Source organism: Neopelma chrysocephalum, unplaced genomic scaffold (genome assembly GCF_003984885.1).
Source record: "Neopelma chrysocephalum unplaced genomic scaffold, ASM398488v2 Primary Assembly neopelma1_96887, whole genome shotgun sequence".
In the NCBI taxonomy this organism is placed as follows: domain Eukaryota; kingdom Metazoa; phylum Chordata; class Aves; order Passeriformes; family Pipridae; genus Neopelma; species Neopelma chrysocephalum.
Window position 1 is genome coordinate 1,266,029 of NW_020925530.1, and position 27,134 is coordinate 1,293,162.

The 27,134-nt window shown below is 44.4% G+C and overlaps 1 protein-coding gene across 1 annotated transcript; it reads left to right on the plus strand.

The window, feature by feature from the left end:
- The first annotated feature begins 5,687 nt into the window (after positions 1 to 5,687).
- On the plus strand, positions 5,688 to 22,213 carry LOC113960785 (hydroxymethylglutaryl-CoA synthase, cytoplasmic-like). Its single transcript, XM_027670538.1, has 10 exons — positions 5,688 to 5,701; positions 6,598 to 7,055; positions 7,421 to 7,546; positions 8,052 to 8,216; positions 10,726 to 10,894; positions 11,009 to 11,179; positions 12,574 to 12,680; positions 13,018 to 13,143; positions 21,552 to 21,715; positions 22,121 to 22,213. The coding sequence occupies exons 1-10, from the start codon at positions 5,688 to 5,690 to the stop codon at positions 22,211 to 22,213; spliced, it is 1,593 nt and encodes a 530-aa protein (XP_027526339.1).
- The last annotated feature ends 4,921 nt before the right edge of the window (positions 22,214 to 27,134 follow it).

Consider the following 27,134-nt stretch of genomic DNA (forward strand, 5'->3'; position numbering starts at 1 on the left):
TCCTTGCACTACAAAAAGTTATACAACAGATCTGTGATTTTACATGACAATAGCAGAATGGTTAAAAGTTCAAAACAGATTGAACAAACAGGATAGGAGTTAAGACTTTTAATGAGAGTTTTTTGCTTTCTTTTGCATTATTTTTACTTGCCCCTAAGATGGTGGAAATAACCTGGTTGTAATAATACTGTTTGAGGTGAGCAAGGTCTTCTGCTAGCTGTAGCAATCAGATGTCACAGAAACTGAAACCAGTTGCTAAAAGGGAGTATATTTCTTGGACTTGAGTGGTGTTTTACAACCTAATTATCTAGGCTTTAAAATTTGTATGTGAATTTTTCAAGCAGTGTCAAGCGGTTTCCCATCTGCAACAAACATTTGTACTCCCAGTGCCCTCAGGAAGGAATCCTTTGGGGATGCTCGGGAGCCTGTGCAGCAACGGATTATTAGCTGGATATAAATCACCATGGGGCCTAAAGGCTACAGAGATTGGCATGTGAAACCCATATATTAGCTAGTTGTGAATTTGCCAAATAATAATAATTCCATGAGATATGCTGTGGATCTAACAAACTGGGATGAGACTGTTATAGGAAGATCCGGGGCAGGTAGGACAGGACATCAGATCCTCCGTGAAGCAATTTTGATGGCAGAGCCCCCGTGCAAGTCCCGAGTGCCTCGTCCTCGCCCACTAAGGGGAAGGACCGAGGGTAGGTTTTATAGGCATGGGAGATGTCACAGGCTGCAGCACCGGGTGGCAGCGGGCGCCCTGCCCGCCCCCGCAGACCCCTGCCCGCCCTGGCCTGCGTGTCACGGCCTCGGCATCCCCAACAACCTCATTGATCCTCTCGGCCCACCTCTGCTGCTTCCCAGCCCCCCATCCGCGACCCTCCGCGCCCGGCTCCAGTCTTGGACAGCGCTGGGGCCCCCTGGGTTGGGGTCGAGGCGACAAGACGAGCGGCTCTTGCCGGGGCCGGGCGGGCCTCGCCTTCCGTTGCCAGGCAACTACCTCCTCTCCTCTATGGGGACTGACAGCCATCCTACTCTCACCCGCGGTCGCCAGCGCGCTCCCATTGGCTGTCCCCGCGATGCGCTCGGCTCTCATTGAGCGCCCGCCGCCTCTGCCGCGTCCTCATTGGCGCACCGCTCTCTGGCCACGCTGCATCACTTTCTCACACCATTTCCTCCGCCTTCTCCGCTAGCTGTGGGTGGGCCGGCCGGCGGGCGGGACCTGGGCGGTGACAGCTATGACTGGCCGGGGGAGCTGCTGCTTAGGGTGCAGGCCGAAGCCTGGGCGGTGGGGTTGTTTAAAGCCGCTGCGCTCCGTGCTCTTCGTGCATGCGAGTGAAAGTGGGGAGTGGTAAGCGAAACCGGGAGCTATCGCCTCAAATAGGTGAGGACGGCTCGGCCCCCTGGAAGCCCTTGGGTCGGGCGGCGTCCCCTGCCTTTCCCCGCAGCGGCGCGGGGGGGGGAGGTGGTGGTGATGGAGCTGCGGTATCGCGTGGAGCTGGAGCCGGAGCCACCTCGGGGCGTGGGTATAGGTCGGCATAGCTGGGAGCAGTGTTTTTAGTGGACGTAAGCGCCCTTGTGGTGTCTGCAGTGCAGCAAGAAAGAAAGGTGTTTCTGAATGCCATTTAAGGTAGGTGTCAGCCTGCTGTGACGACCCATGGCCCAGAGCACCATCGAGCAGTGGCCACTACGTGCGGTTCTACTTTCGCCCAGTTTAACTAACGAGGCAAAATGCATCGTGAAAGACTTCATAGCCCCGATATTGGAGGACTCTGGGTGCTGTCTCGCGTGCTTGCCCACTCTCCCCTTCCCTTCTCAAGGAGGCACTCCGGCTGAGTGAAGTTGTAGTGCCTCTCGCAGTGAGGCTCCGCGGGCTGTTGCTGCGGGCCTACTCCAGGCTATTCCCCCGCCAGCGGAGTGTCCCCAAAGAAGCCTGAAATCGACGGCGCCCTAGGCGTGTCGCTGAATCGCCTCTGTGTCGCGACAGAGGCGCCCACCCATGCCGGAGACAGCGAGGTGGGTGTGCCACCCCCTTTATCGCGTAGGACAAGATCGACCTGGTGCTGCTCCCAGGGATGCCATCGTTTTCTTTCGTAATAGCAATTGTTGCAGAGGTGTGGGCTTCCTGCCAGCCCACCCATGTTGCTAACGAAGTCTCGGTTTCGGATGTGCTTGGGGTTAAACCCAGAGGGAGGGCGCCTGGGATCCCTGCAGCACACTTACCCCCGCGGGAGAAACACTTTGGATAGATCTTTATGAATACGTTCAATATACTGCCTTGTGCAGTTTAGTGGGTGTTTTAAGCTATTTGCTTTTTTCTCACTTAATTTCGTTCTTTTGGCTCAAAGGTGAGCTGAAGACATGGTGATGCCACGTTCATACATGGTCCGTGCCGTGGCGAGTCACAGCAATCCAGGACCTATCGTGAAGTGACAAGTGTTTTGCATGTACTTGCACTCGATACTTACAAGCCTTTTAGCTGTGTGGGAATAACTGAATTTATTTAAATTGTGTTGTAACTGAAGCTACCAGATCATCACTGTTTAACTTCTGAAAAACAGCTTTCACTTTCATGAGCAAAGTCTGTTCTACAACTCCTCCAGATATAAAAAGCCAAATGTATTACTTATAGCAAACAGGCTTGGGTTTTATTTCCTAACTTTCAGTCAAGTATTTTGTATGACTTAAAAACTTACTTGGGAAACAATGAAGTCAAATTATTGACCGATTAGTCTCAAATTCTTACAGATAACAAAAACTACCAGTTGTGGGAAAACGTATTTCTGGTATCTGGAAGCACTTGCAGAAAGTATTGGCTATTTTATGCTGCTCGTCGTACCTTACAGAATCTTAAGGGGACATTAAAAAACAGGCTTTTAATTTCTTTAATATATAGCATTTTGAGTTTTTGGTGTTTTAAAAGGAATAGTACTTCTGAGTACTCTTTCATTTTCAGTAAAAACTCAGCAATGGGATTTTGTTTATAGTTTGACCAAGAGGACAAAAGGCTGATTGTTTTGCATCAAATAAATACTTTTTCCCCACCTGTAATGACTAACTTAATACTTGATGAGACACATGACATCCTGTCTAATTAAATGCTACTTTTGATCCCAACATTCTGTAATGAGCAAGCAAAAAGAGTTTTCCTCATCCCTCACCAACAATGCAAATCCTTTTGGCATAGTGAATTTTCTAATAATTCACTGCCTGGTTAAAAACCACTCTTGTTCTTGGCTGCTACAGGTCAAGTCCATTATGTGTTGCCATGCATTGTCTTTTACTATATAACTTAATTAAAATTAAGTAGCCTCTTACTTTCATCTTTTTGGCTCTTGGAGCAGAACCGAGCTCTGCTATGGGGAAAAGGCTGAGTTTCAGGGTGGTTGCCAGACACCATGCTGAGTTGGGACCTGCTTGAAGTCTGTTGGCAGCTGTCTGTATTTCCTTTTAACAAAAAGGAAATAGAAAGAAAGGGAGGTGTTTTATGGGAAAGAGCTGGACCCCAAAGTCACTTTCCCAGCTGGGACCTTGGGAATCTCACTGTCAGTGGTGTGTCTGCATTCATACAGAGAGCAGGAAACCACCCTCATTTTCCTCTTGCAGTGCCCGTGCAGATTTGGGGTAAAATGCAGCTGTTGGAGCTGAGTCTGAAGCTCAGTGCTGCTCCTTGTCTCCAGGAGGTGTGTAACTTGCTAGTTGTGGTGCTGAGAGGAGATGTGACCTTGCCCCAGCAGCTAGTGAGGGGCTTCCAGGCCACCATGTTCCCTTCCCTGGCTGTGGCTTCAGGAAAGCTGTGACTGTTGCTCTGTGTGCTATGAGAAACCCTTAATTCAGCTTCTTGGAGGCAGATATTATTCTGTCTTCCTTGCTTTTTTTAATATATTTTTTTTGTTAGTCCAGCTAAGTTTAAAAGTGATGGTACTGTTTGCCTTTACTGCCATGGTGTGCAAAAAGATGAAACTTAAAAGCATTTGAGAAACTGTAAAAATTAAATGTTAATAGAGGTGATGTGCCTGCAGGATAGGGTAGTCTGTGGTCAGGGACTGTCAAAACCAGGAATTTTGGATGATAGTGGGTTTTATTTTAAGTCTTCATTGGGTTTGTTTCCATGCTGGTGCTGCTGGGTTTATTGTGCAAGATGCTTAAAACAACAACTTAGTCCTCACCTTGAGGGACCCCGTTAGAATGGGGGGAGTCCGCAGATGAACGCTCTGCCTTTTCCCCGGCCACGCGGGGGTGTGAGTTGGGCCGGGCCGGCACGGCAGGAGCTCCGCCTGGGGAAAAGTGGCTTCCCGCGCCTGCGTGCTGCCCGAGCTGGACGTCATCACACGCGCATGCGCGCTCCTCCGCGCCGAGAGTCGGGTTTGGAATTCCGGATTAAGGCGCGATACGCTGCACCCCGGTCGCTCCTCGCAGCCTTCCTGGATGGGTCACGGGTAACCTTGAGGCATGGGGGCGCCTTCGGCGTCCTTAACAGCGTCGTGGGGCCGGCTCGGCGGTGGAAATGGAATGGCAGGCCCCCGGCCGGGCGCTGCATGCCGTGGAGCGATCATCTGAGCTGAGGGGCTTCGCAACGGGGATGGATTAAGAAAAAAGGAGTTCCGGTCAGTCGCGACGCTCGGTTTTATCCGGACGTTGTTGTGGGGCGTTTGCGGGTACTGCGCGTTTCGGGTGAGCGGATACGAAATCGCGAGCCTGGGGTGGCAGCAGAGCACACAAATAACACGAAATTGGTTTTCTTGCTTGAAATCTTGTGGCAGCGTTGTCCCAAATTTGAGTTCTTTCACCCGCTCGGCAAGAAGCCGATCCACACTCAGAGTCGAGATATTTAATTTTATTTCATATTTGTACAGAGAGAGGTGCTAGGTGGTAAATCTGTAAAGTTGGCATACATTCAGCGTGCTAAGTGCTCATTTTTGTACACTTCGAACAATAAAAAATTGACGTTTCGCGTATACGTAACAACCGCAAGCTCTAGTCATTAGCTCTGCATTCTCGTTTCCATTTAAAGGTACAGTGCACACTTATTTTACTGCGCATGCTCCAGGGGAAGGAGTTTATGTAAGGGGCGATTACAGTCGCTGGGCGGGGATTTTGCTATGTTAATAACTAAGGATGGCACAAAGTTCAAGCAAAGTTCTTCTTTGGCTTTATCAACAGCTTTGTTTTCTTTGTAGTTTGATTTATAGTGACCTCCTGTTCTTACTTTTTGGGTTATGGCTCTTGGTTCCTGCAGGTTTGATTATTCCCTCATTTTTCATAAGTTCTTTTATTTATCCTGCACTATACTTCAGTGAATTTTTAACCTTCTCATGGTACCTCATTTCAACAGAAATACATTGTACAGCTGTTCTGCAGAACTCCAGTAATCAGTTTTAAATAGCAACCTTCTGCAATTTACATGTTTTGCTGTGAATAAATGCTATTAATGAAATATTTTTAAATGGATTATTTAAGGTGCATCATAGGTATGTTTTTGAAAATTTGTTAGATGCAATCAAAATGAATGGCTAGCCTTTAGGCTAGACTTTAGGTCTTACCTAAGACTTTGATATTTAACTGCATATGTAGCAGAAGGCACTTCTAATGTTTTCCTAACACTTGTTTTACCATGCATTGTGTAAAGTCGTTTCTGCTTAGAAAGGCTTTATTCCTTTATACAGCTCACTGGGATTTTTATGGAAGAACCTGGGTAAGGTCAGTGTGATGGTACAGCTGGGCACAAAAGGGACAAGTGTTCTGTAAGGATGTAGGCAAATGTTCATGAAGATGGCGCCTGTCTGTGTAATACAGATGGGGTTAAAGTAATAGGATATATTATATTTTAGAGTATAGTGACAGTATAGTTAGAGGGTTAAAACTTGATCTATTGGGAAGAATATCCCTCCAGGCCTGACGTTAGGAGTTTCATTGTTCAGGAACACCAAAACAGTATGCTTAAAAAAAATCCAAATGAACAAACAAAAAAACCCAACCAAAAATACCAAAATCTTCTATCTTTGTTGCAAGTATAAACAAAATGAAGCAACTTAGACCACTTAGTTTAAAAATAAAAACAATTTTGGAGAGTCCTGCTCTGTTTTAAGGTGGAAATTTCCTGGTAAGTATGAACTCTAAACTTAATGTCTCAACTAGCAACATTTAAAAAACCAACCACACCAACCCATTGTTTCCAACTGGGTTGTGTAAAATTGAGACTTTGCATATAAGCAAAAGTAGCATAATGATCATTAAGACTAATTCCTTAAACACTTAATATTTATTAGGCATGTGTGTTGCTTCAGTGAAATAACTTGAGCTTAAGCTTCGTATATTCATCTCCAGGGCTAAAATCGTACTTTTGCTTAAAAGAGCTTCTTAATATAAAATGTTATAAAGCTTCTAATGGTGTTTATAACGTGCTTAGACCAAAATTTCACCTGGAGGCAAAGGCTTGCTTTCTGCAAATGAACTTGTATAATACCTAAAACTTAACCTTTTCTATAAATCTACAGAAAATTAAATAATATATGAAGTAGGTCTCTAAAAATGGATGTGAATAAATCAACTGGGTTTTGTGGGTTTTTTTTTGTTTTTTTTTTCTTAAAGATCTACCACGATGCCTGGGTCTCTTCCAGTGAATGCTGAGTCCTGCTGGCCCAAAGATGTGGGAATTATTGCACTGGAAATATATTTTCCTTCTCAGTACGTTGACCAGACAGAGCTGGAGAAGTATGATGGTGTGAATGCTGGCAAATACACAATTGGACTAGGCCAGTCAAAGATGGGTTTCTGCTCTGACCGGGAGGATATCAATTCTCTCTGTTTAACTGTTGTTCAGAAGCTCATGGAGAAGAATAGCCTTTCCTATGATTCTATTGGGAGATTAGAAGTTGGAACAGAGACAATAATTGATAAATCAAAATCTGTAAAGACTGTCCTGATGCAGCTTTTCGAAGAATCTGGTAATATGGATGTAGAAGGAATTGACACTATGAATGCATGCTACGGAGGCACTGCTGCTCTTTTTAATGCTATTAATTGGATTGAGTCCAGTTCTTGGGATGGTAAGTTCAGGGTATTATATTTTTTTTTTTAAATTACATCAATCCCTATTTTTGAGTAGTCTGCCTTGCAATTACAGAGTTTGTGTTTAACCATGTAAGACCCAGAGGGTAAACTCTTGTATGCTTCTGAAGTCTTTTTCTTAAATGCTCTGGGCATTTTTCACCAGTTCAGTTACATGCAAAAAATAATGAGGTGAATAATCATGAATGGTCTCTTTCTGTAACTTTTGGTGACTGCCAGGATTGAAGAGTCCCTTAATCCTGGAGTCATCTCCTCTATAACCAAAGTCTAAAAATTACTGATGGATATTAAAATGTACTAGGTTCTTAGCTACTTTTAATTCTTATTTCTGTATTTTTCACAGGACGTTATGCACTTGTTGTTGCTGGAGACATAGCTGTGTATGCCACTGGAAATGCCAGGCCAACAGGTGGAGCTGGTGCTGTTGCTATGCTAGTTGGTCCAAATGCTCCCTTAAGTTTTGAGAGAGGTTAGTCCTATGAGAAAACAAATACCGCTCAGACAGATACTGGATCTCTTCTGGAGCCCATCCCCTGTTTTCATGGGTTGCTAGAGGGCTGGATTAACTCCCACTAATATCAGAAATTATACTTTGTCTCCTCTTGTTCTGAGCTGACTTAACCAAGTCCTTTTATAGGAGGCAGCAAGAAACAGCTAAAGATGCTTCTATCTGTTTTTTCCTTGGGAATTCTCCAATGGAATTGACAGAGTGGACTAGAGATGAAAAACAGCATTCTACTTTTAAGGTGAAATGATGAAAATCATTTGTTACTTGTTTGTCATACTCAGTCCTACTGTACTTGAGTAACAGGTGACTGAGAACTGTGAAACATTAACTTAAAGGACCTGGAGTGCTATGAAAACCTGCTTGACTGATACCATATATTACTTGTTTTCCATGTGTTAAGCAATATGTTCAAACTGACTCAAAGTAACTGAATACTTCTCAGTTTTTGTCAATTTCTCTCCATCAGGGTTGCGTGGAACCCACATGCAGCATGCGTATGACTTCTATAAACCAAATATGGTCTCTGAATATCCTGTGGTTGATGGTAAATTATCTATACAGTGCTACCTCAGTGCATTAGATCGCTGCTATACTGTCTATCGCAACAAAATCCATGCCCAGTGGCAAAAAGGTATGTAGCCTCACCTGATATTGCAAGATCTGGTAAATATTGGAATGTGTAGCTACACAGTTAACATCTTTTCTAGTTTTAACATCCAATCTAAAGACTAGTACATGGTCCCTTTCTTTGTGTTTGTGCACTCTGAGACAATTGAACTGTTTGTGCTTTTCCATAAAGAAATGTCTTATTTCTGTTTGGCTACGGCTAAGTACTTAATAGTCATTAAGCAGTAGTTTCTACAGGCTTTTGTTGGTGTAATGTATAATATCTGAAGTGTGTTGTTCCTTCCTCTACCAAGGCTCTTAAGATATTGAGGTTAATATTTACTTGTCATATAAGGATACTGATTTTTTTTTACCTCCATATGTTTAGTAATTGGTTCACCTTTATTAAGAAGTATAGGTTTGAAGATTAGATAGTTAGTTGGAAATCTTAAAAGTGCAGACTGTCCCTACATACCGAAAAACAAGCTGGCAGGGAAGAAGACTGGCCTGGCTGAACAGGGAGCTTTGGCTGGAACTCTGGGGTAAAAAAAGAGTTGATGATCTTTGGAAGAAGGGCCAAGGCAGCTCAGGAAGAGTACAAGGATATTGTTAGGTCATGTAGAAAGAAAATTAGAGAGCTGAAAGCTCAGCAGAACTCAATGTGGCCACTGCTGTGAAAGACAACAAAAAGTGTTTTTATAAATACATCAACAACAAAAGGAGGGGCAAAGAAAATCTCCATCCTTTATTGGACATTGTCACCAAGGATGAGGAAAAGGCTGAGGTACTTAACACCTTCTTTGCCTCAGTCTTTAACAGGAAGACCCATTATCCTTAGGGCAACTGGCCCCCTGAGCCAGTAAATGGGGAGCAGAATAGACCCCCTGTAATCCAGGAGGAAGCAGTTGGTGACCTGCTGAGCTACCGAGACACTCATAAGTCTATGGGGCTGGATGGGATTCACCCGAGAGTACTGAGGGAGCTGGTGGAAGAGCTCACCAAGCCACTCTCCATCATTTATCATAAGTCCTGGCCAACTGGGGAGGTCCCAGATGACTGGAGGTTGGCCAATGTGACACCCATCCACAAGAAGGGCTGGAAGGAGGATCCGTGGAATTCCAGGCCTGTCAGCCTGACCTTGGTGCCTGGCAAGGTCATGGAGCAGATCATCTTGAGTGTGATCACACGGCACATACAGGACAACCAGGGGATCAGACCCAGCCAGCATGGGTTTAGGACGGGCAGGTCCTGCCTGATCAACCTTATCTCCTTTTATGACCAGGTGACCTGCATGATGGATGAGGGAAAGGCTGTGGATGTATCTACATGGACTCTAATAAGGCCTTTAACACCATCTCCCACAGCATTCTCCTCAAAATGCTGCAGCCCACGGCTTGGACAGATGCACTCTTTGCTGGGTTAAGAACTGTGGATGGCAGGGCCAGAGTGGTGGGGAATGGTGCTGCATCCAGCTGGTGGCCAGTCACCAGTGGGGTTCCCCAGGGGCTCAGTATTGGGACCAGTTCTGTTCAATATCTTTATCAATGACCTGGACAAGGGGATCAGGTGCACCCTCAGTAAGTTCACAGATGGCACTAAGTTGGGTGGGAACGTTGATCTGCTGGAGGGCAGGAAGGCTGTGTAGAGGGATCTGGACAAGCTGGATCAATGGGCCAAGACCAACAATGAGGTTTAATAAGGTGAAGGACTAGGGAAGTGATTGTCCCTCTGTACTTGACACTGGTGAGTGTTCAGTTCTGGGCCCCTCACTTCAAGAAAGACATTGAGGTGCTGGAGCATGTCCAGAGAAGGGCAACAAAGCTGGTGAAGGGTATGGAGCACAAGTCCTATGAGGAGCAGCTGAGGGAGCTGGGGGTGTTTAGCCTGGAGAAAAGGAGGCTTAGGGGGGACCTTCTCACTCTCTGACAGGAGAGTGGACCCAGGTGGGGGTCGGGTTTTGCTCCCAGGGAACAAGGGAGAGGATAAGAGGAAATGGCCTCAAGCTGTTCCAAGGGAGGTTCAGGTTGGACATCAAGAGGAATTCCTGTATGGAAAGTGTTGTAAGGCATAGGAAGGGGCTGCCCAGAGAGGTGATGGAGTCCCCATCCCTGGAGGTGTTCAACGAATGACTGGATGTGGCACTCAGTGCTCTGGTCTAGTTGGCAAGGTGGGGATTGGTCACAGGTTGGACTCAATGGTCTTGGAGGTCTTTTCCAACCTTAATGAAGTAGGCTATTTCTTTATTACAAAATGCTGTGTAGAAATACTGAGATTCTGTTAAGTTTATAACTTTTTTTTTTTCTAGAAGAAAAAGGACAAACATTGCTAGATGGTGCACGGGATGAGTAAGAAACTATTTTTTGAATAGAAGTAGTAGCAGTGTGTTAAACAAACTTGCCAGCAATAGTTAGTCTTATGGTTGTCTTTTGTATGCTGATGTACTATGATGACTGGTATCTTGCCATCCCCCATTTTATTTTAATACTTCAAGTGAATATTAAATTTAAGTTGTAATACATTTCTGCCGCTTCTAGAGGGGACAGACAGACGTTTCACCTTGAATGACTTTGGATTCATGATCTTTCATTCACCCTACTGTAAACTGGTACAGAAATCTGTGGCTAGACTATTGCTGAATGACTTTCTCAGTGACCAGAACCCAGAAACAGCAAATGGTGTTTTCAGTGGTTTGGAAGCTTTCAGGTAAGAATGGCTGCTGTCTTCCTTATTATTCAGGTAGTCTTAATTTCTTAAACATTCAAGGTAGTTTTTCCTTGCTGCCATTTTAATAAGTTTCTAAAGTTTTTTTTTTAATAGGGATGTAAAACTTGAAGATACATATTTTGACAGAGATGTGGAAAAAGCTTTTATGAAAGCCAGTGCAGAACTCTTCAATCAGAAAACCAAAGCTTCATTACTTGTATCCAATCAGAATGGAAATATGTATACCCCTTCAGTCTATGGTTGCCTTGCCTCTCTTCTAGCCCAGTAAGCATAAAATTGGAAAAAGTCATAGCTTTTTATATGTAAACACATGAAAGGTTTTTGTTTCAGAAAGTCTTTAATAAAAGCACCATCTGGCAAACCTTTTCATACTAGATTGCCTTAAATAGCAAAACTAAAGTTAGAAAATTACTCTGTGTATACAATCAAGTGGCAAGCAGACTCAAAACTTCTGTCAGAAGCTGATATCAAACAGCAGATTAATGCCTTCCAAAGTAGGATCTTGTTTGTAAGGTGGTGTATCTTTTCCCAGCCTCAACACACACACGTACACCCCCAAACACCCAGGTACAAAAGAGAATCTGAATACCTTCCACTATAAACAAAATCCCAGAATGGCTTGGGTTGGAAGGGACCTTAAAGCTCATCTCATTCCACCCTCTGACGTGGGCAAGGACACGTTCCACTACACCAGGTTACTCCAAGCCCTGTCCAACCTGGCCTTGAACACTTCCAGGGATGGGACAGCCACAGCTTCTCTGGGCAACCTGGGCCAGGGCCTCACCACCCTCACAGGGAAGAATTTCTTCCCAGTATCCAATCTAACCCTGCCCTCTGTTAGTCTAAAACCATTACCCCATATCCTAACACTACACTCCCTGATAACAAGTCCCTCTTCATCTTTCCTGTAGGCCCCCTTTAGTTACTGGAAGGCTGCTATAATATCACCCCAAAGCCTTCTCTTTTTAAGGCTGAACAGCCCCAACTCTGTCTTCATAGGAGAGGTGCTCCAGCCCTGTGATCAACTTAGTGGCCTCCTCTGGACTTGTTCCAGCAGGTCCATGTCCTTCCTGTGCTGGGACCTCAATGCTGGAGGCAGCACTGCAGATGGGGTCTCACCAGAGCATAGCAGAGGGGCAGAATCCCCCCTCACCTGCTGCCCACGCTGCTTTTGGTGCAGCCCAGGACACAGTTGGTTTTTGGGCTGTGAGTGCACATGGCCGGGGCATGTCCAGCCTCTCACCCACCAGAACCCCCAAGTCCTGTTGTGGGTTTTCTTGGTGGTGTTTTTTTTTCCCCAATGACAGGCTCTTATAAAATCATGTTAAGTTTAAATTAAGCCACTCCTCTTGTATTCTTTTTTCTTTATTGTGACTTTGTCCTCTAATGGTTTATTTTAGGCTTTAGGTCACTTAGGAATGAAAATTGGCTGCCTTTTAGGCTCTTTTGCTTAGGTAGCTTTGAAAATCATCACGTAACAGCAGTGTTTGAAATCCTATTTTTACAAGTCATCGTTTATGCCTTTTACTCACTGAATGTGTATTGTAGTTAATAAAATTTTGCTGACTGCTTTTCCTAAGCTAGCTGTGCTTTCTAGGTATTTAAAATTGGCACCTTGGTTTAATTCTCACTTTAAACAACTGTTGCTTGATTTGCAGGTATTCCCCAGAGCAGCTCGCAGGACAGAGAGTTAGTGTGTTCTCATATGGCTCTGGTTTTGCTGCTACACTGTATTCCATCAAAGTTACACAGGATGCTGCTCCTGGTGAGTGAAAGGAAGAGATGTTAACTAACACCCGTGTACAGCTCACCTCTAAATGCTTTGTTATGCCCACCAGCATAAGTAACCTATATGCCTAATGACAGTAGTGTTAAACTGAAGATGTTCCAGCTTCAGGGAATGTTTTAAGTTTCTCTTTTTGCAAATAAATAATATTCTTCAGATTCTTTGAGTGTTTTGCTTGAGTAATTTGGAATATCTTTAAATGACTAAAACTTTAGCTTCTCTAATGCAAAATATTTTGAATGGACTTGAAATGCTAACATGCTAGTGTGTGGTTCTCAGCACTGGTGCTACTGTACATGATGGTTTTATATTGTAGGTTCTGCACTGGACAAAATAACTGCTAGCCTTTCTGATCTTAAAACAAGACTTGACTCGAGAAAATGCATTGCACCTGATGCCTTTGCTGAAAACATGAAGATTAGACAGGAAACACATAATTTGGGTAAGAACGTTATAAATAATTTGTAGTCCTACAGCAAAATACTCATTGCTTAATTTGCATAACTTAAACGATTCTCTTTCTACTTTGGATTAACTTGTAAAGTACTTTTCTATAGCTTATGTTTATTGGCCTAGTATGGTTGAAATGAAAATGCAGACTTGGTTTTTCTGTCTTACTACTCCCAAACTGCCGACGGACAAGAATGCGCTCAGACAGCAATTAAGCAGGGAAAGGCACACAGCACAAGGCACAAGGCCCCTTTATTGCAACAGGTTACAGATATTTATACTCTTCACACAATACACATCAACTTACTATTGGTACTTTCATGTACACATACATCAGGCCATACACATGTCAATCTACCATTGGTGCCTTCATGTATAAATACATCAGGATTGGCTGAAAAATAGTGAAGTCATCATGATCTAGCAATAGGTAAGTCACGGTGACTTGCAAAAAGTCCAGGAAAGTTGTTTACATTCTTTACAACTTCACAGCTGCAACTGCTCAAATTCAAGGCCTACCATCCAGTCATTTCCCACAATTCCCCCTTTTTGTTTTTCGGCTACGAAAGCCAAATTATCATCCCCTGCAGGGCCCTTTGCAGAAAGGATAACAAACACGGTAGTAGCAATATAATTATTATAAGTACTAGGAGGCAATAAAGGCCTAGTTTTACTACTTGCTTGATTCAGGTACTAAGACCCCATCCATTCAACCACCCATCAATGCCAAAAAATCCTATGTCCTGTTATCTTTTGAGTTGCCGCCTGCAAGTTTGCTATGCTTTTGTATATAGATTCAGAATGGTCTGATAGATTCATACAACACATTGCCTCAGAATCCCGACACCCGTGTCCATGTGCTAAAAGCAAAAAATCAACAGCAGCTCTATTTTGAAGTGTAGCATGACGAACACTATCTACATCCGTTGCCAATTGATACAAAACTTGAGAAGTTTTGTTTGCTTGTTTGATTACCCAACAAGCTATTCTGTTTAGTGTTCCTAATGCTTTAGCTGCTGCTACTCCAGGGGCAAGCACTGAAGAAGCTACGATCTCAGCGCGATTCCACAACCATGTGTCATCTTTGCATGCAGGTGTCAATACTAAACTATGCTTATATCGTGCATGTGCATGAAGGTGAGTGTGATTTAGTAAAAGTTTCTGAGTTGGTGTCAACAGTCCCAGGCGACCGATGGTACAAGGTCCTCCATTTATTTTTCCGGGAATCCCTGGCCAGGCTCTATCTCCACATATGAGAAACACGCCAGAAGGCAATTTTCTTGCAACTGCAACTCCTGGAGTGGGCCTTGTTTTATCACGTCCCAGGTGTTGACACCAAGCAGAACTATTTTGGTAAAGATTTATGCTAGGAGAAACATCTTGCTGAATTGTTTCTTTCTTTTCCCATGTGTCATGGCCATCAATATAGTTAAAGTAAATACAGCTTTCATCTGGTAAACTCCCTAATATATCTATTTCCTGGGGTTCTAAGGTAATTGGAAGGCTATCATCCCAACTGTCCCAATGCTCCGTGCAATTCTTCATTGATTTGCAAACGACCATCAACGTTCTCCGAGTCTTGGTTATATCTGCAACAATAAGGCTGGCCTCGCTGCCATTTAGTGGAGCTCCCACTAAACAGGTGTGAAAAGGCTGCTCGGGTTGTGCAAGCGAGGCACAAAAAGTGGTCTGATTTAAGGCTTTCATCAGGGTGACCCAGACATTTTTACTGTTCCACGGGGTCAGCTGCTGGAGGTTCAGATCGCCTCTGATTGGGTTCAGGTTGCTTTTGATCATCACCACGGCCAGCAGCAGGACGCACACACCTGGCAGGAAACCACTGGGGTCCGGCATCTGTGGAAACACAAGCATACCCACATCCCCAGGTGATAAGCTCCCACGGACCCTCCCATTCTCATGTCAGAAGGTTGCGGACTAGGACTCTGGCCTTAGGCCGGAATTCATCTCCTGCTCCCTGCAACGATAAAAAATGCTTAAAGATCACAGAGTTGTCTGCATTAGGAGGTACCGTGAGGTGGTTTAGCATGTACACTGCTTTCCATATCTGATTCTGTGGTGTTTCACCATGCATTCCCCCTTTTTGTTTTTCAAGCATTCGCTTTAGCATCTGATGGGTACGTTCTACAATGGCTTGACCTGTAGGGGAATGCGGGATACCTGTGACATGAGAAATGCCCCATTGGTCAAGAAAGTTAGAAGTTTTGTTCACGGTATAACCTGTGCCATTATCAGTCTTGATAAGATGGGGAACACCTAAAGTAGCAAAAGCTTGATGCCAATGCGCAATGACATCCCTGCTTTTTTCCCCAGCATGGACAGAGGCCCACAACGCAACTGAGTGCGTATCGACTGACACGTGAACATATTTGAGGTGACCAAATTCAGGGATATGCGTCACGTCTGTCTGCCAAATTTGCAGACTTCGTAACCCGCGGGGATTAACACCTGTTGAGGGCAATGGTATGTGAGGCTGACAGTCTCCACAAGATGCAACGATGTCCCTTGCTTCACCATTTGTAAGGCCAAACTGACGCTGCAAAGCACGCACACCTTGATGAAAAAAGGCATGAGAAGATACTGCTTGCTGCCATTTGTCCGGTACAGGAGCAGCCCATGCAGGGGCCGCCAATTTATCGGCCTGTGTGTTACCCTCACAAATGAAACCAGGCAGAGTAGTGTGGCTACAGGCGTGCAGAACATAATAGGGCTGTGTCTGGTGCTGTAGCTCATGCCATAGAAGCTTTAGTAAATGAAATAACTGTTGGTGATTTACTTCTTTTAATGCAGCACGATCTAGGCATTGCAGGACTCCTGCTACATAGGCAGAGTCAGTTACCAGATTCAAGGCGACACTAGAAAAGTGTTGAAATGCCATTGCTACAGCATGGAGTTCTACTAATTGAGGGGAGCCATCTTCCTGGCCTATTAGCTCATTATTGATGGAGGGGTATAAACATAAGGCATACAGGCCAATGTGGTCAGCCATATGTTCCATTTATTATTTAATTAAGTCAACTTTTATACAGTTTAGTTTGTTTGGGGCACATGCTTACAACAAGGTGATTGGATAGCTCAGTCTGTGCACGCGTCTCATGTCTCCAGTTCATTGGACCTGATGTTCTGTCCACGCGATCTGAAGTCATATTTGGAATGTAGAGGCCTTCATAATTAGGACCTTTCTGAAATCTGCAGGTGCACCCTTATCTATACTTTCTCAAGGCTTTCTTGCTCTAAACATACTATGTTCTCAAACCTTATAATTAGACACACAGCTAACAAGTATAAACATTGCATATTTTCACACAGTCTATAAGCATAAACATTACAGCTTACAGCTTCTAGTCATGTCAAGCAAGGCCTACAGAAATGCAATGGAAATTGTTCACAATTTGAACCCTGCAACAGCTCATGCCACTGACCTTGTTCTTGACATGTAACCATCGCCTTCCCTGTCTTTCCAGACCCATCAGTAAATACTGTAAGTCCTTTAACTGGGACAGGGGATAACAAGGGCCTTTCCATCAGGTGTAATTCCAAATGAAGCTGCAAAAATTTGTGAGAGGGCATGTGAAACAAGATCTCACCTGCACAATGCAACAATGCTAATTGGAGATCAATGCTGTTTGACAAACACCAGTCCAGATAATCCTGGCGCATGGGCAAAACAATATTTTGGGGATCTCTGCCAGTAACCTGAAGACAACGTTGCCGTCCCTTACAGATTACCTTGGCAACTAACTCAACAAGGGTCCTCACAGTTTTGCGTGGTTGATGGGGCAAAAAAATCCATTCAATGAAATGCAAGGCATCTCTCCAGTGAGTGTCCCATTGTCCTAACAGACCAACAGGGTGATAAACATTAATTACCACATACAAATTAAGAGGATGGTCCTCTGCAAGGCGGGACGCTTTTTTGGTCTATATTGCTCTTTCTACTGAGCGCAGCGCAGTTTTTGCTTCTGTAGTTAATCTTCTAGGAGAGAGTAAGTCACTTCACCTTTTAGTAATTGAAACAAAGGGGCCAATTGAGCATTGGTTAGACCCAGTAAGGGCCGTATCCAATTGACGGTCCCCACAAGTTTCTGTACATCATTTAGTGTTTTCACCTCTTGTGAAATTTGGACAGTTTGTGGTTGAATCGTTTGATCCAAAATTTTGACTCCCAAATATTTCCATGGTACTTGAGATTGCACCTTTTCTGGGGAAATTTGTAGCCCATATTCATGCATCGACTATTCCACTACTGGCATAACCTGGCGTAATTGCATTTGATTTGGTGCAGTGATAAGAATGTCATCTACATAATGATAACAGTACACCTGCAGAAATTGCTGCCGAACTTCAGACAAAGCTTGAGCTACATACCACTGACAGATGATGGGGCTATTCTTCATCTCCTGAGGCAAAACAGTCCATTGATAACGTTGACAAGGTTCCTGATTGTTAATTGCTGGGACAGAGAAGGCAAACTTCTCAACATCCTTTGAATGTAAGGAAATGGTGAAAAAGCAATCTTTTAATTCAATAATTTGTATGTCCCAACCAATTGGAATCATAGCAGGGGAAGGCATGCCAGGTTGCAATGCTCCTATACTTTACATAACTTGATTTATTTGCCTCAGATCATGAAGAAACCTCCACTTTCCCGATTTTTTCTTGATTACAAATACAGGAGTATTCCATGGGCTATGAGAGGGTTCTATGTGACCCTGCTCTAATTGCTCTTTTACCAGCTCATAGAGGGCAAGCAATTTTTCCTGTGCCAGGGGCCACTGGTTTACTCACACGGGAATTGTAGTCAGCCATTGCAGTTTAAGGGTGGGTCACTTAATGCCCTCACACACAGTGACCCTTAGGAAAAATCCTTTTGGTTAGTTCCAACAGATACTCCCCACATGCTCAAAACATCCCTTCCCTACAGGTTCAGAGGTACCATGACGACAAAAGGCCTCGTTGTTGCTACTTGTCCATCAGGGTTCACAATTTGTATAGGAAATTTACTTTGAAAGCTTTGAGTAGTTCCGTCTACTCCAGCTATTGCATCTCCCACTGACACCGTAGGCCAGTCTCTCGGCCAGTCTTTATGTGCTATGATAGTAACGTCAGCTCTGGTGTCAATCATTCCCTTGATTCGCAAGCTCTTTGAATCTCCCTGTGTTAGTGTGAGTACACAGGTCATAGTTGGCCTATCCGAACTGATGGTTGTTGTCCAGTAGATTTGTGGAGCACCTGTAGACCCAAAACCCCCTGTATTTTGCACCCGTGAGTCCGCTACCAGGACCTTCACAACAAAAGGTACCGGTTGTGCTATTCTGCTCCCTGCCAGTATAACGACCGGTGGAGAGGGGGTCCACACCATGGCCTGAATTTGTCCCGTGTAGTCTGCATCAATGATGCCCGGGAGAACAAAAAGACCCTGTATTGTGGCGCTAGAGCGTCCCACTAGTAAAGCACTTAAACCATGTCCTAACGACCCATGTGCTTGTAACGGTACCTTATGCACCTTAGAGTCTTTGATTGTAGTTATTGCTGCTGTGGCGAAATCCACTCCAGCACTTCCAGCTGTCCTTGCAGTGAGTCGGTCGCATAAGCCTGGAATGGATTCTGGGGAGCAACTTGTGTCTGCATGCAACCTCCCCTCACGCTCTGCTTCCCATTTCCTGAAGCCAGTGGTTGCCCCTGTAGAGTGAACTTGAAGTGGCATTGTTTAGCAACATGACCTGGTCTGTGGCAACATGAGCAAAATAGCATAGAATTTGAGCTCGATACTGTGGGGGGCCTGCATGGGCATTGTTTTTTGAAATGTCCAGACTGTCCACAATGAAAACACTTCTTCTCTACCTTTACTGCCACTGCAAACGTGGTAGCCAGGGCCTCCATCTGGTGAGACATAGAGCCCACTTTTTCACAGGCTTCTATCATCTCAACCAGGCTTGCATTACTACGCAGAGATAGCAGTGCACGTTTACAGTCTGTGTTAGCATTATCTCGGGCTAACTGTAATATAAGTGTGTTCCGAGCCTCTTCATTAAGCACCTGCTTTTCCAGTGCTTCTCTTAGTCTATCAACAAACTGCACATAAGGCTCATTGGTCTTTTGCTTAATAGTTGTCCACGATAGTTTTGGCTTGCCTGTATCAGGCACAAGAAGCAAAGCTTGAGCAGCGAGCTCTTTGGTTTGCTGCAGAATAAGAGGATGAAGTCGAGCCTGCAATTGTGGCTGATTAAGTGGTGCATCCCCAAGCAACTGAGGAAGGCCTGCACCAAACCTGGGGTCGTCCTGAGAGCGTTCCAAATTTCCCAACGATGCCTGTTCTGCTAGCCTCTTCCAATGTGCTTTGAACATCAGCAACTGAGTCAGGTTAAAACACACTTGTGCAACTGAACGAATATCATGAGGAGTAAGCTCACTTGCCCAAATTCCTCTGATTAAAGACTGCAAAAGGCAAGCTAACCCCATGCTGCACAACAATCTGACACAAGTCCTTAATAATAGAATAATTAAATGGTTCCCATTCATCAGGCTCTCTACCATTGTGACGGATTATAATAATAATAATAATAATGGCCAGTCTTCGCGAACGAAGATTTGGGGAAAGGTCTTTTACCTTTCCAGCCTGCGCAATGGATTTTTTAGGTGAGACACAGCCTGCGCTGAACTGAGCCCACCCTTTAATCCTAAGGTTCATCTGCCGGGGCCAAGCAAGCTTGGACAATGGCAGTGAGGTCCTCAGGATGTAGGTTTGTTTAGAGTGACCTTCTCATAGATGGATGGCCTCACAGGGCTAACGGACTCCATCTGCCCGGGGGACTGGCTGGATTCGAACCTGGGTCGCAGAGGTGAGAGTCCTGCACGCTAACCACTAGGCCACCAGGGGTCCCCGACGGATTATAGGATACGTGAGCAATGGGCCACCCCCAAAGACTTGTACCATATCAGTCTCCCTCCTTTAGAGCCTGTTCTTTGATCTTCTGCCAAAATTTGCGGGGGTCGGGAGCAGAAATGGAAACCTGCACCAGTTGCATGGTCAAAACATATTGTCCCGGGGGGAGAGGAGGCGCAGCAGGCTCCACTCGAGAACTCGGGGGACAGGATCTCTGTCCTCCGACTCCTTCATCAGGTGACAAATCTATTAACATGGGGTCCTCTGTCACTCCCTGTGGGTTAGTCTCTGGCTGTTGCACCTTCAAAGGTGATGATGGCTGAGCAGGAACCTCCCACCCTTCCCCCATGTCTGGGGGCAGCGAGACCTTTGCACAGTCCACAACGGAAGCGGTCCCTGGCCTCCCGACACTATTGGGATGAGACGCAGTTAATTCCCCTTGGGACTCTGTAGGCGGGGGGGCTTGAGAGGGACCTGCTGCAGCAGTTCTGGATGCAGTCCCAGACACGTCAGGCTGCAGAGCATTACTCACTGCAGAAGCAGCTTTCCGATCTGCTTTGATCTGCTTCAGTGAGTCGATTACAAGCCTCCAAGTAGTTAAGGAATTTGTAGCTACTGTATCCCCTCTAGTAGCTGCGTCAAAAAGTACCTTCCCTGCATTGTCCCAAGTTTCTATAAAAAGTGCAGTCTGAGCATTAGCATTAACCCCATTACTTTTGCACCAGACAAGCAAGGTGCGTAGGGCACGTTCTTCATATTTAACACCATGTTTCTCTAGTATTTTTGTTAGTATCGTGATAATAGATTTTTCTTCTACAGATATCTGTGCGCCCATTATTTATTCCCCAACGGCTCACCTCTTTTCCAGGTGTCTGTAAATTTTTAAGTCTAGACTTTCTTTTCGGCTCTCAGGACCGCCAACAAATTGCCACTGCTCTCAGGTCCGCGGTCTTCTGCAATAAATCCTCCTTGCAGTAAATCTTCTTCGCAATAAATCACGTCGGGGTTCACCAGATGCCGACGGACAAGAATGCACTCAGACAGCAATTAAGCAGGGAAAGGCACACAGGACAAGGCCCCTTAATTGCAACAGGTTACAGATATTTATACTCTTCACACAATACACATGTCAACTTACTATTGGTGCCTTCATGTAAACACACATCAGGCCATACACATGTCAACCTACTATTGGTACTTTCATGTACACATACATCAGGCCATACACATGTCAATCTACCATTGGTGCCTTCATGTATAAATACATCAGGATTGGCTGAAAAATAGTGAAGTCATCATGATCTAGCAATAGGTAAGTCACGGTGACTTACAAAAAGTCCAGGAAAGTTGTTTACATTCTTTACAACTTCACAGCTGCAACTGCTCAAATTCAAGGCCTACCATCCAGTCGTTTCCCACACCAAACTGCAAAGGACTGTGTTGTATAAAATTCACACCCTGAACCAACTAACAGTATGTTATTGGCTTTTTTACAGCCAATTATATTCCACAGTGTTCAGTAGAAGATCTCTTTGAAGGAACGTGGTACCTTGTGCGTGTGGATGAAAAACACAGAAGAACTTATGCACGGCACCCACTCATGTGTGATGGACCTCTGGAGGCAGTAGTTGAAGTTGTCCACCCAGGTGGTGTTCATGAGGTGAATATCCAGCAGTCTTTTTAGTTTGATATAAATGGTAGAACAGTTTATATGTGTTTCTTAGCACATGCGTGTATGTTAAATGAGGAAGTGGTTTAACAAGTTATATCAAATACTTTGCTAAATATGTAGCATACAAGTCAGAAGTAAAAAATGAGCGTGATATTTTAAAAAATACATTTCCTCATAACAAGAACAAAATTGCACAAGAATAAAACAAGAACAAAGTGGCTCTCTTCACATAATTCTTTTGCATGAAGCATGACTGATTTAAATGACCCAAGACCAAGCCATCCAGTGTAGTGTGAATGTTGTTTGAGAGTTGAACTAGCCATGAAGTATGAATGTTTGTGAACTAGAAAGCCATATTTAATGCTTTTTGGTTTTGTTTTTTCCCCTTCTTAGCAGATCCCAAGCCCTGCCAAGGAAGTGCTAAGAATCCCTGAAATAACAGAATCTGAAGGTGTTACCGTTGTAATTTCCAATGGGGAGCATTGATACCTCTGAGGTAGGGAATGAAAAAAAGTTATGGGGGTAGGGTTAAAGAGAAAGGATAGCAGTAGTACTGAAATTTCAGTGTACAGTAGCACTTCATTGGAGCATGCAAAAACTGTTTAAAGTCCTTGAAAAGATTTGTCATAATATGGTGTGCTGATACTTATAATATTTTCAGAACACATTAATATACTGGAGATGGAGTAACTTGCCAGGGGCTTTGTAGATTCCTTAACACATATTCTAGTTGCTTTTTTTGTGTAAAATTACTTGAAACCTATACTGTTACCTCTTCTACTTGTACTCAAAAGTGGGTGGCAAAATAGTTCAAGCTTTTAATGTTAGGGTTCTTGGCATTTGACAGTAAGCAGTCAGTCTTCTGAATACTGTACTTGTCTTTCCCTTTATCACCTTTCTTTTCTTTTCCCAGTCTACCTTCCATCACACCATTGCTTTAGGAAAGTAGCTCTCTTCCTTGCCAAAATGACTGGATCAAGAATGGCTAGACTGACAGGTGGGGGGAATTTTTTGTTTGTTTGTTTAGGGGTTTTTTTCCTTCCCAAGAAACTGACCTACTGTGTTAGTTACTATGTAATTCTCCTTAATATCCATATTACCTATTTTATACCTGTGTTATAAATCACAGCAGCCTGGGAGGAAAGAGGAACAAGGGAGGTAGGAGGTTTTTTTGTTTTTTTTTTCTTATAAAAAACAAAAAGGATATATTTCTTGGGTTCATTGATTTGGCACCTTTCAGGATTGTTTAACTGTAGTAGAAGTATTTAAGGCAGCAGAATTTTCAAATAAAGCTTCTGGATATTATGGAGCTGTTTTAAGTGGCAAACTAAGGAAGATTAGGAAGATCATTTTGTTGGAAAAATTGGTATCTTGCTATTCTTTATATGTACATTTCTAAGAGACTATTTCTAACTTTGAATTTGGCTTGTACTTTTAAATCCTCACTATTGGTAATATTGTAGGAGTGGGGTCACGTGTTGTACGAATTGTTGTCTGTCGTGTCATCATCCTACCCCTCCCCCCCATCCCTGCAAGCTAAAAGCTGTCCATTTTGCAACAGATATACAATGGTAATGGGGCATCCATTCTGGTAGATTTTTTTAAAGTCTAGAGTGGAAATGAACTATGCCATGAGCTTTGTAAGCTTGTAATATATATTTGAATTCAGCTATTGTACAGAATGAAGTTTTGTTGAATTTTATTTCTTTGCTAATTCTACAAAGCTACGTTATATAAAGTAGCAAAACATCTGTCTGTTAAATTACAATTTTTTGTGTGCAATAAAGTGTTCATATTATGTCACTCACTAGGATTTGAAAACATTGTATTTGTACAGTCAACCCTTGGTAAAATAGTTGTTTTTAATAAATTGATGAATACTAATCAGTTTGTTCTTCTGAAAATGATGGAGCAATGATGCATGAAGCTAGCATTTGCAAGTATTTTTGTTTAGGTTGCCCTTGTGAAATTTATCTTAGTACCGGGGGGGAGGTAGGGGGGGGAAATTGCCATAGAGCAAAGTCCATTGCTGGCAGTGCACAAGCCAAGTGAGCTACTGGCACAAAAAATTAACTATGGGTACCTCACTTCTTTGTGAGGCTGATCCTTTATTAAAATAAAATTTGAGATCCTTAAAACTTGTTAAAGTTGTGCTGACTTGTTGGGTTTTAAGGAAAGAAAGAGGAAACTGTCCCTGTGAAAACACAAAGTTGTGGATTCAGTCTTGTGTGGACCTTCTGAATCTTTCTTCTTAATATTATTCCATTTAAAAAGTGGAAAGAAAGAGTTGTTTAGGCTGGTGGGAAATTGTTATTTCATGAATGTGTTTCAAGACAAATGTTTTCAGATGGAAACTGTGTTTATAGTGGAGGAATTAATTCCCAGTTTATGAAATACAATTCATCTTATTAGTGTCTTGTGAAAGATGGTATTGTTTTATCCCCTTATCACAAGAATTGTAAAAGGGCATTGGTTCTTGCTTTGTACTTACCTGAGCCTCACTGAGTCCAGTTTCCTGTGGGTGGCTTTTCAGTCATTCTGTTGCTCATTTCTATTAATTATCCCTTTTAAAGTCAACTGATCATCTCATCAGTCTCAATAATAGATAGGGCATCCCTGCCCTTAAATTTGAAAGCACTAGCTATACTTCTCCAAACCTTGTATTGATTTATCTGCGTTAACTAAAATATAGGCTCTTCTTAGCTTAGGCATTTCAACTGTGCCTGGGCAGCTACTGTATTTTTCCACCATTGGCATTGGAGCTGATGATATTGAAATTTAAAGTATAAGATATCTGATTAAAGCTGAACATAGGAGTATCTGCATATTGGTGATGCTCAGAACAAGTGGAAGTGTCAGGCTATCCAACTTCAAACTTGCAGTGGTCAAGAGTATAAATCCACTTTGTGCTGTCAGAAGTAGTATGGCAGAAGTACAAGCCTGTAATGCTCAGTATGTAAGTATTGTTATTGATAGTACTCAATATGCTGTGATACCTAGTGCTAAAGCAAGAACTTAAAACTACATGAGTTTTGGAGTATGCTTATATCTTTCTTTTTTGAAGTGCAATGGGAGCCCAAGCAGTTCTAGACTGTCAGAATTGTACAAGTAATGGAAGGCGTCAGTAGGCTAGTAAATGGTAGCTCAACCAGCTATGCACTGGAAATTGCAACCACAGTTGCAGGATTAAAAGAACATATCCTAACTTGTCTTTAGGAATTGTTACAAATTTGGAACAATGGTCAACAACAACATTGCTATTTCTTTAAACAAAATTAAAAAAGAAAGGCTCCAATATGTATCTTATCATGTAGGGGCGTGTCCATGGTACGAGGGACGTACCGGGGCAGTGATGCCCGAGAGAGCATGCGCCGATATAGGCAACCCTATTGGCTAAGGAGATCACATGATTCTGGGATATAAAAGGGAGCGCAGAATTCAAATAAAGCCTCTTTGGTTACCATCTCACAAGGAGCGTACTGCATTTCTTTATCATATAAAGGCCAGCGACACGTGTCCCTACACGTGGCGCCCAAACCTGGGGCAGAACCTATATTAGGGTAGATAGCTTAGCCTGAATCAGGATATCAATTGGTAAACCCCGGGTATCACCTCAATTTTTTGCAGGTGGGGGTTTTTCAACCGAAAAAAAACAAGACGTCTATAATCGTTGCCTTGGCGGCATCCGAGGAATGAGAGTTAGTTTAGTGAGCTCAAAAAATTATAGGGAAAAGTGCACAGGAACAAAGAAGAAAGAAGAAAAAAAGCCAACATATCGGAATGGCGGGCAGACGGAAACCGCGGAGTGGGGTTCAACATCTACCACAGCGGTGAGTGAACTGACGAAGCAGCATTACCACCTAAAACGCGACGAGGTAGCCACCCGGGAAGGCGACGAGCCCTGCTGCTCGAAAAATTCGAGCGACGGAGCACGCTGAGCCCTACCCGGAGCCCCGCCGCCTGCCACGGCTCAGTTGTGTGCGCAGAAGCGGCTCTACTGCCACCCTCTAACAGCCTCAGCCCCACCGCGAACCCCCGCACCGGCTTTCTGCTTAGCAGAAGCGCCGCAGCTCCACGCAGTCTGCTGCCGCCCCCCCCCCGCGCACACCGCCAGTGACTGCCGCAAGCTGCGGGACCGGCGCCTAGTGCCTGTTGCCTAGCAACCCGGCAAAAACCGCGGTTTGCAAGAGCCGAGGAACCGACCGAGCTACGCACGTGCGCTGGCCGCCCCCCCCACCGCCACAGGGACCCCACACCGGTCGCGCCGGGACTGCCCGCCGAACGGAGCCCAGCACCGCCTTACCATCGCCCGCGTCCGCCTGCTGCCCCTGCCGACCCTGCGCCACGCTCAAAAGCCACGCGGAACTGGCAGAACTGCTCCGCGACCCCACCGGACCCCCTAAAGCGCCCAGCAGACCAGAGGAGGCTCTCAGCCACCTCCTGCTGACCCACGCATGCCGATAGCCACTGTGTAAAGCCTCCACGCCAAGGAGAAACCCCTGAAAAGTGGCACCAACCCGGAAGGAACCTTCCACCGCTTTTCGCCGCCGGACCGCCACCCCCGCACCCCGTGCCGCATCGAGGGACGCCTCGCCGCCATACCCGAGCCCTGGGGACCCGCGCGGACCCCCGCAGAGACGCCGAGAGAAAAAAAAAACGCTGAGAAACAACCGCCCGAGAAACTGAAAGTAAAATTCAGCAGCAGAGACAAAGAACTAACCACATGTAACTGCAGCCCGGGACTAAGGTAAACAGAGGAGATTTGTCTCCATGGAAACCTCGCAACACATTGAAACATTATTGCTACACACCCATTAACAGTAGCGTTACAAATTTACACATAAGAAAAACTGGGACACATTCTGAGCCACAAGGCACACGTGTGAACGAAACAATTAACCCACCCCCCCCACCCACACTGCTAGCAGCAGCACAGCCCATAGGCATGAAGGGGGGAGGGAAAGCAGCAGTTTGTGAGTTAGAGTCAGGACCCGAGAGCCAGGGGAACGCAGCTCGCTGGGAGGGAACAGAGCCAGAAATGCAAGATCCTTGCCCATGGGGTCAGCGCAGGAAGCTCTGTTACAGTGAAGAGGGGGGTAACCTACCATACTTACTGTGATAGTCAATAAAGACAAAAAGAGATAATTTGCTTATCAAATTATATTTGTAATACTGTAATTGTGAACTGTGATGTTATGTTATCATGACGAATTATATTCTATGTTACCTCTAGATTTTAGATATCTATGTAGAAAGTATTTTCCCTAGCAACTGCAGCAGAACCTGTCAAGGAAGACATAAAACAGGGGAAAGGCCCCTAACAACGAAAACACTCTTAGCCGACAAGAGGAAGGAGGCGGCCAGACCTGATAAGAAAGAAGACGCCAGGAGAAGCTGATAAGAAAGA